This window comes from Medicago truncatula, chromosome 6, assembly GCF_003473485.1.
Source record: "Medicago truncatula cultivar Jemalong A17 chromosome 6, MtrunA17r5.0-ANR, whole genome shotgun sequence".
In the NCBI taxonomy this organism is placed as follows: Eukaryota; Viridiplantae; Streptophyta; class Magnoliopsida; order Fabales; family Fabaceae; genus Medicago; species Medicago truncatula.
This window is the reverse complement of record NC_053047.1, coordinates 16,448,818-16,458,821: the sequence shown is the minus strand read 5'-3', so window position 1 is coordinate 16,458,821 and position 10,004 is coordinate 16,448,818. Positions and strand designations below refer to the sequence as shown.

Below are 10,004 nucleotides of genomic sequence, written 5' to 3'. Positions count from 1 at the left end.
CATTACAAGCATTCATACATGCATAATCATGCATATTACGTGCCCACGCATTTAATGAAACTGTTATATCATTCATGCATATTGCATTTCCAATATCAACAACAGTCTCAACTCAATACTCATGTCGGGTTCTCTGTCAAAACCTTGTGAGCCAATAATATTGGTCAATTTCTACCTTTCAAATCAAATCGACGTCAAGTCAATTTCAACCTATATTTTGTCAAAAAAACTAATCCCCTGTGAATTTGTTTCTGTTCGGTCAAGTGGCTAGTTCAAGTCCAAGAACAGCTTGTACCTATCAATTTGCTTATGTTATCGGTCGAGTGCCCAGCTCAATCCAAGAGCAGCTTGTACCTGTCAATATGTTTCTGTTTGGTCAAGTTACCAGTTCGCATCCAAGAATGACTTGTACCCGTTTACTTTTCAATGTTATCGGTCGAGTTACCAGTTCGAATCCAAGAACGGCTCGTACCTGTCTATGTGTCTATGATTTTGGTCAAGTGGCTAGTTCAAGTCCAAGAACAGCTTGTACCCGTCTATCTGTTTCTGTTCGCTCAAGTGGCTAGCTCGATCCAAGAGCAGCTTGCGCCTGTCTATTTGTCTTTGACTCCGGTGGAGTAACCAGTTCGCATCCAAGAACAAGCTCGCACCTGTCTATTTGCCTTGCTTTCAGTCGAGTGACCAGTTCGAATCAAGAACAACTCGTACCTGTCTTCTCCATGTCCCCGGTCGAGTGACTAGTTCGAATCCAAGAACAACTCGCACCTGTTTGTCTGCTTTTATTCCTGGTCAAGTGCCCAGCTCAATCCAAGAGCAGCTTGTACCCGTCAATTTGTTCCTAGCCTCCTATCTACCCTGTTATCTGTTATCTTACCAATGTCTACCAATCCCGCAATGGATACGGCATCTTTTGTTAATTCCAGTTTTCGTTTGTCTTGCACTCATAATCCAAATGTTGCATGGCATTCATGATATTTGAAAATGTACAAGCGTATTTTTACGTCCAAACACAGTGCAATGTTAATATTTAAGTATCTTCGTCCCGTCAAGTCAAAGACTCCGTCTCTTGACCCTCCAGACAAAGAAACTTAAATAGGGGCAGCTGTTATACCCTGATTTTGGACCTAAAAATACTCGTTCAAATTTCTTTTTTAACGCTGATATTTGTCAGTTCTCTGTTATTTTACTCTGAATCTTTACTCTTTCTTAAAACATATTTTACTGCCTCTGTCTTTTCTGACGTTACAAGTCATTTAAGAACCCTCTGAAACGTCGCATTACTTTTCTTGCATTTTATTTCAAAAAAACCATACAAAAGGGTATTTTGGTCATTTCCTGCAGTGGAACCCATTTTAGTCCCTGTGTTTGCCTCTGAGTCTTTTCAACCTGTCTGTACAAATCATTGTTGAGTCTTTGTTTAAAAATTATTTCAAAAATTGCATCTGAGTCAGTTTGGGTCAGTTTAGTCCCTAGGGGCATTTTGGTCTTTTCCTGTCAAAATTTCGACAGGGAGGTATTTTAAAATACCTCATGTCGGTAATTTGTTCGTTTTAGTCCGTTTGTTGATTTTATTTTTCGTTTCACTTTACCTTTTTACCAATTACCGATTTTAATTCATTTTATTTTTTATTTACATTTCGGTCCCCCAAAAGGGTCCCAAAATTGCATTTTTGTCCAATACTTTTTTTTTAATTGCATTTTTTTTAGTCTTTTTTATTGCAGATTAGTCCTCATATTAACCTTTTTGTAGATTAGTCCTTAAGTCCAAAACAGTCCAGGTGTCAATTTTCCATTGGGTCTCCAATACACATGGCAGGCTATAAATAGTAAATGTGTCAGATCCATCACAATCAGTCAGAAAAAAAATCAGAATCAATCACAATCAGTCTCAAACATAATCTTTTTCTCTCTCTCATCCATAACAGAATCAAAACAGAAAAATCTCAGAAAAAAAAGAGGAAGAACACCAAGAACACATCATCACCAAAATCAACAGATCTAAACCGGATCTGCTCAGAATCAACTCCAATCACCACAAAATCAACAAATCCGAACCGGATTCACTCAAAACCACCGCGAATCATCACATCAACACCAAAACGTACCGGATTTTTGAGCAAAAACAACCACAAACGGAGTTGAAACGCGCGCGCACGGAGGGGGAAAAAGGGAGATTCGAAGTTTTCCGAAGATTTTTCTCCGTTCTACGACAGAGGTAACGCATTTCTCTCCTCTTTTTCTTCATTTTCGCGCGCGCATATAGTGTAGAAAAAGTGTGAAAAAGTTTGTTACGGATATGTATTTGTAGATCTAGGCTTGTACGTTCGGATTTTAGAAATTCCGAGACCGGATTCGGACTCTATAGAGAAAAGGATATCTAGATCCGTAGTTTTTTTTGCGAAAAGTGTGAAAAAAAATTCAAAGTAAAAACGTAGATCTAGTCCGAATCGCTCCGTTCTCGCTAAAACTAACGCCGGATTTGTGTAGAGGAGGTGGTGACGAAACTTTTGATGTAAAAATTTCGAAAAAAAAAAGAAAAACGCTCCGACGCGGCGGCGCTACGGCCGGCCACCGCGCCGGAGCAACTCCGGCCACCACCACCACCACTTAGCTCGCCGGCGGCGAGTTTCTAGAGAGAAGGGAGAGCATTTTTGTGATTTTTGAGTTTTAGAGAGAGAAGGAGAAGAGGTTTATGTGTTTTTTGTGTGAAAATTCCTTTATATACTCCCTCCGTTCCCACGCGCGCGCGTGCATGCTTCTGTGGTGTTCCTTCGCTCTGTGAACCATCAGATCTGGATTGTTCCAAGATCTGATGGCTGCTGTGTGTTTGATTTTGAATCCTGTGTGTGATTTTTTGTGTGGAATATGTTATATCTTCTGTTTGAACCGTTAGATCTTTGATCTAACGGTCACTGTGCTTCCTGCATTTTACACTATCTTTTGTGCTTTTTTTTGGACCCTTGGATCTTTGATACAGTGGCTGTGATGTGATCTTGGGAGTTAGATCTGGACCTCTGGATTCATCCAGCGGACCAGATTAAATCCTGCTGAGCCTCTTTTTAATTGCTTTTTTGTTGTGTTTTTAAATACTTTTTTACACTTTCTTGGCATTTTATGCTCCTAAAAATTTTCTAAAAATGTTTCCCTATCATTTTAATTTTTTCTCTAAATGTTAGAATTTACTTGCTTATTTTTTTTATTTTCTTCATTTGTTCTTTTTAATTCTTGCTCATTAAATTCCTATATGTTCTTGGTGCATTTTTTGACATTTTGTGATATTTTTATTTTTTTTGCATGTTAAATAATGTGTAGAAAATATCCCTAGGAATATGGTATGATGCTTTGTTTGTGTGTTTTTATGATCCTCACATTGTAGCTTAAAATCAAATCTCTTTTAAAAATGGCTATGATGAGAGAATTATAAGCCATATGCATGTCTAAGTGTTATACCTAATTCTAGGTATATTTTGCCACTTTATTTCATTTCATTACCTTTTTTTTTCTCTTGCTCTTCTATTCAATTTTGTTTACCTTTCTACTATTTTTATGCCTTATGATACTAACCATTTCATCTCACATTTCATTCATCACATAGTTCTAGCATCATTTTTTTTATTCATTTCTATATCAATTGAGTTTGTAATAATTTTAGATAGATTAGTTCTTTTTTAAATTCCTTGCAAGACCATAGCATGTATTTAGGACTCAATGTAAAGGACTATGGACACTATAAGTGATGTACACCGACACAAGCACCGACACGCACACACGTTGCATGATTACCGTTTAGATGTATGCTTAGGAAACGCGATTTTTAGACAAATGCCAATTTTCAAGAAAATAATAAACCAATTCCATCACTCAAATTTTTCCAAACAAACCTTGGAGTCAAAACTCCATTGAATTTTTTCTTTTATTTTCTTAAACAAATCCAAATGACTCCTAATTCCTACTTAGACTTTTTTAATAACAATTGAACCAACCATTCAACATTTTTCTCTCTTATGCCTTTAAGGCCTCTTCCTCTTCTTCAAAACCATTTTCCAACAAAAACTAAAATCAACCAAACACACAAAAAAAAAAACATTTTTTGAGAGAGAACTACATGGAGTTTGATCCCTTAAATGGGTATGTAGGCATGAGGTCAAAACCTCTCCAAGTCCACTAAAATAAAACCTCAAACACTTTCTCCCCCCCATTCTTCACTCAAATAAAACTTCTTTTTTAATAAGTAGGCAATAAAAATAAAGCGTAGAAATAAACTTAGGAGAACGGTTCTTATGGAATACCATAATCGTTCCGGGTGCCTAACACCTTCCCGTAGCGAAAGCGACCCCCGAACTTAGAATCTAAGGGTTTTTTCTCAATTTCGCCCTTCCCAAGAAAAAATAGAGAATATCAAAGATTGAAAGGTTCAAGCATAATTAATGACTTGACACCCGAAAATCGCGATAACACAGTTGTTAGTCGATTCAACATAAATTGTGATCTGATCCAATTGTTAGCCGATTTAGCATTAGATGTGAGCTGATTTTGCATCAGTTGATTCCAACGTTGATTAAGATGCAAATGATAGCCAAATATTCCACTTTAATCTAGTGGAAAATATATGATTCAACTACTTTTTGTTTTGTTTTGTTTTGTGTGAACACTTATTTAAACATGTCCATATCAAATATGATTTTAAATAAGCTAACATGTTATATTAGACATTTAAAATGTCATACTCAAGCTTAAAAATAAGTGATGGGTTACAGGTAGTGCTTGGGCCTTGAATATTTTGATAGGAGAAACTTAGGTTTTGCAACCCATAATTGTGGCTATTAGGTCACAATTAGATGTTAATTAATCACATTGATCTTTTCCACTTCCAATTTTTGTTTAAAAAAAAGAGAGAGAAGCGTGTGGTTGTCTAAAATCCTAAAATATTCTTTTGCTTGCCAAATATTGTATATGGCATAAAATTGTCCAATACCATAAAATTTTATCGTGTGTTGTTATGTTTTGTGTTGCATTGTTATGTTCTATACCATGCAGATCAAACACAAGACATAACAACACAATACAAGTCAAAAAACAATACATGACAAACTTTTATGGTATTGAATTTTTTGTCTCATACAATGTATGATGGACAAAAGACTATTTTGATATTTTAAACAATTTGTACTTAAGACAAAAAGTTGTGTTGAAGTTTAGTGAGCGAGAAACAAGAATTTCAATTTGTCGTCCCACTGAGCATGTCCAATGCTTGAAACAGTTTTACAATTAAATTGGAGTAACTCTTTTATGGTCATACAATTACTTTAAAATTAAAAAAAATGTCTAATTTTTACCATGAAAAGTTGAAAAAAGTAAATTAAGAAAATATTGAATTCTAATAATTAATTTTTTTTTCAGCTTACCGCGTCATAAGTGTGTTTAAGGGACAAAACAACACATTGATCTATTGAAGAGACATTGTTTAACATCCAAAAGGAGCAAATACAACACTTTAATTTACTTAAATGTTAAATATATTTAAAAGTTTTTAGCATTGCATTATCCTTTTACACTATAAATTGAACAAGTCATATCCTATTTGTTACAAAAACAAAGAAAACAAATATGGCTAACGATCTCAAGTTTATTTACGTTATAATTTCATTTCTTTCCATGTTTCTTGTTACAAAAGAGGTTGATGGTGCCTTTGCAGGATGGATTAAATGTAAAGTCGATGAAGATTGTCCAAATGTATTTACATATAGCTATTATAAGTGTGTTAACGAGCTATGTGAAATTTTCCTAAGAGAGATACCCAAAAAGCCATACATGTAAGAATGAACTCTTTCACTAAGATGTTGGTCTCCAGTGCATGTATTTTTTATTTATTTAGTTAAGATGTTTGTAATCAAATGAGCAATAAATAATACTATTATAGTTAGATTGATTTCTAGCAATAAATAATACTATTATAGTTAAGATTGTTTTTTTTTTTGGATTACAAGTTAAGATTGATTTCTTCTCTCTTAACTTTGGTTATATCACCACTGTCTTTTTTTTCCTTATCAAATTGATAAAATATATCGATACAATATATATTTAAAGTTGATAAAAATAAAAAGGATAAATCTGCGAACAAAGTCATATCATCAATATATATTGAAACGGTTCTGTTAACAAATATAAATGACCTATATTACAGAGGGTAAAACACTATTAATCTTAATATCTATGACTCAAATATATCGTTGTCGATAACAACCTTCTAATAAAAGTCGTCTTAGAAGCCCCACATTAGAATAGAAGATAAGACATGAACAAAGATTTATAAGTGATCGTAGGGATATTATAAATAGAAACTAATGAGAAACGCTACCGATACAAAGAACGACGGAAAAAATCAAATGAAAGTTTACATCCTGGTGATATCATTGGACAAGAAGATAATTCTTCTATAATCTGACATTTTTCCAAAACCATTCCTTCATAAGAGACCCCATTAAAGTTGATAGTCATATCTTGTAAAAGTCTTGCATTCCGCAAAATATATTGCACATAACGAATATCATTTGCCCAATCTGTTAAGCTTGAAGTTGAAATAGTACATGATTTGAGATGATACGAAACACATTCAAGAACCGATAATGGGCATGTCCATTCCTTGGTCGATGTGGTCCTCGAAAACTGTTAAAGGGATGAAAATAACATTTAAAAAATATTCGAAAAAAAAACGAACAAATATACTACTCAACTATTGGCTTCTTCAACAAAAAAAAAAAAAAAAACTAAACATACCGTTTTAATATAAAGAATTTGAAGCTTGGGGCAAAGTCGGAGTAGTTTTACCACATCATCCCAACAATGAAGAGGGCTTAACCATAGTTTAATATGAATTAAGTTTGAAAAATTTGAAATGACTTTGAAAAAATCATCTGTAGACCCGATACACAATCTAACCAACTTAGAAAGGGCCAAGGATTTTTGAAATACTGTTTTTGATGCATTGTTTTTGTCAAGTTTCCTACAATGGATACTCTTAAGACGCAAATCTTCTAGGTTAGGACAAGATGAAAGAAAGTTTATGTAATCGTTCCAATTTTCAAATCTAACGCGATTCAACTTCAGGGATTTCAGAGATGGAAGATTAACGCACGAAGTATCATTTCCAACTTTTAACATCAAAAGTTTGAGAATAGTTAGTGTTTTGGAGATGAAAATGATGGGCTTCAAGGTGTGGAAACACAGCTTGAGATCAAACTTCTCAACACGACGTTGTATTGCGACTTCTAGCAATGTGTTGATAATGTGGATATCTTTCTCGCGGGGAATTCGTATTGTGACTTCTACCCATGTGTTGATGTTGTGGATATCTTTGCTGCGAGAAAACAGATTAAGGCGGTGGCTGTAATAACATTGTTTGAAGCGAAACGTTTTGAGGGGATGAGCCTGGTTGATTGAAAGAGGATGGATCATGAGGTTATTAAGAAAGCTATAGAAGCGATCATAGGTTTGAAAGTCTTTGAATTTATTATCGTCGAATCGGAGAACGGGGAGTGAATAGAAGAGTGGGGTCCACCGCTTAGAAAGAAGGGTTGTAGTAAAAGCAAATTTTGTTGGGAGAAAAGAGAGTATGTGACACAATAACTCATCTGGTAATCCGCTGATTCTATCCATAGCTGCTCTTGATTCCTGAGAAGGAAGGAATGGTTCGGGAGAGCGTCGCGGCACCTATTAATATCAAACAAAGTGAACGATTAATGAACGTACATTACAACATCATAAATAACAACTACAACAACAGTAATAATAATAATAATAGAAAATTACTATGATTATTACATTACAGCTACTTAAAAAAAATCAGGTATGCGAAACACAAATGGAATCTAGAAAGATGAAACAATTCATCAAATCAATTATCAAACATATTGAAAACCCTAATAAACAATTTTACTTTCAAACATAAGAAACAAGCACGAACCATATATGTGATTACTTAGTAGCCATCATATATTTAGTCTTTCCAATAAAACATTTATCAAAAAACCAATACTTTCATAAACACAATTTTTAGTTTTTCATGAATTTTTTTTGCATGCTCTTAAAAAGGGTAATTAAATGGTTGAGTAACTAGTTAGTGATTTGTTTAATACAAAACCTAGTAGCTACCAAGAAAGAATGCATGAGAATTGAGAATTTGGTAATTGGTACCCTATGACAAGCAAAGTAAAGAGAAACACGAGAAACTTATAATGTTTTATTACCTTTGTTGCAGATGAAGATCCTTTTGATTGCTGACCTAATCCATGATTAACGATTTTCGGATGTTGCTCATGATCCTTAAAAAAGGTATAAGAATAAGTTAGTGATTTTTTTAATGAAAAAGCAACATCATATAGTAGCAAGCAAGAAAGAATGCACTGTCCAACGTATACTACCTTAGTATCAGGCAGTTCCAATGATATTTGGTAAGTTGGATCGGAAGGATCCTGACGAAAAGCTCGTTTGAAGTAAACATCTGCACTGTCAAAGTGAAGTTTAGCGTCGTGCGAGTCTGGTGTTAAAAGTGCCTGCATAGTGAGAGCCATTCCTAGGAGCCAATGAACATCAGGGTTGTTGGGATTCAGAGAAAAAGCCTCCTCCAGTTTGGAAATAGAGACTGAAAAACAAGTTGAATGAATAATCGAAACAAAACAGCATATAATAAAACCATAATAAACAACAGTTAGCTGTTTTATTTCGATCATTCATTCATTTGTTTTTCCGGTCTTTATTTCAAAATTGAAAAAACAAGATGAATGAATGATCGAAACAAAACAACATATAAACAAAAATTTGACATGATGATAGAAAACAGTGATGCTAGCAATCAGGTATGTTATTGAAATATGTTTCGCTGTAAATAGCATTAGTGGTTGAGTAAACCACCGATTAAACCCTAAAATGATTTCATGTATAAAACAGCATATATAATATACCTTGAATGGTATGTAGCGAATCAGGAAAAGAGTGAGCCTGAGATAATCGTAACAAAGCAACACCCCATCTTGTCAAATTCTCAGCATCATGAGGGTTTTTGTTGTACCTTTGTTCTGCCAAAATACATTCATGTTTCATTGGTAAATGGAATTTGAATTTCCTCAGTGGATAATCCATCACCGCTAGCTGACTGGCTGGTAAATTGAATGAATTTTGAGAAAACCCTAACTGAATTGAAGCGCAAACCCTAACACGGTTGAGGAAGGAAACTATGATTCAGAATCTCACTCTCTCTCTCTCTCTCTCTCTCTTAGTTCAATTCAATTTCTATTGAAACATATTAATGATACAGCCGCTCCAAAAATGCGGGTTTATGGGTTAACTAGGTCCAGCCCGTTAATAATCAGACAACACATTAATTTAACTATTTAAGACTGTTACTTTTTTCCTTTAAAAAAAAAAAAAAACTTTTTCCACCCTGTCTGTTCACGCGTGCCCTGCAAAAAATAAAAAATATCTCTGGTCCGGATTATGAAATCCAAACTAGATTGTTAGTGTTTTTCGAAAAACAATATCCGGACACTTTCGAAAATGTGATTTTTAGTGTTTTCTTTGATGTCAAAGTTCTATGTTGACCTGTTAGCCTGTATTTTCGACAGGCTATAATTAATCCAGTCAATTGAGTTTGACTTAGGTTTTGAAGAGAGTTAATGAGTTTCGACTCACTAATTTGATGGAACTCTTAGACTTAAAGAGATTTGATGTCTTTATGGTGATTGGTTCGAAAAACAAGCAGGAGTCGAAGAGAAGTGATTGGATAAGCAAGACTCTGTCGAAGAGAAAGTTGGTGCTCAGAGAAGTGATTCGACAAGCAAGACTCTGTCGAAGAGAAGTTGGTTACCATCAAAGGATATTATTTGAAATTCAAATATGTCTATAGTTGTTATTAGCAGTTACGTTTGAACGTTGTTGTGTATGTAGTTACTTAATATAAATAGTAGTTTTCAAATGGTCTTTTTTTAGTGGCCTTTATTATTTGCACC

General features: G+C 34.4%; 2 protein-coding genes across 2 annotated transcripts; both read right to left on the bottom strand.

The window, feature by feature from the left end:
* Positions 1–6,112: 6,112 nt before the first annotated feature.
* LOC120575932 (putative FBD-associated F-box protein At5g38570) lies at positions 6,113–8,318 on the bottom strand. The gene is made up of 3 exons (XM_039826827.1): positions 8,247–8,318; positions 6,778–7,710; positions 6,113–6,666 (listed from the first exon to the last, which is right to left on the bottom strand). The coding sequence occupies exons 2-3, from the start codon at positions 7,654–7,656 to the stop codon at positions 6,355–6,357; spliced, it is 1,191 nt and encodes a 396-aa protein (XP_039682761.1). The 5' UTR covers positions 7,657–7,710; positions 8,247–8,318; the 3' UTR covers positions 6,113–6,354.
* Positions 8,141–9,138, bottom strand: LOC120576011 (mitochondrial import receptor subunit TOM20-like). The gene is made up of 4 exons (XM_039826961.1): positions 8,961–9,138; positions 8,421–8,641; positions 8,247–8,321; positions 8,141–8,194 (listed from the first exon to the last, which is right to left on the bottom strand). The coding sequence occupies exons 1-4, from the start codon at positions 9,136–9,138 to the stop codon at positions 8,141–8,143; spliced, it is 528 nt and encodes a 175-aa protein (XP_039682895.1).
* Between the last annotated feature and the right edge of the window lie 866 nt (positions 9,139–10,004).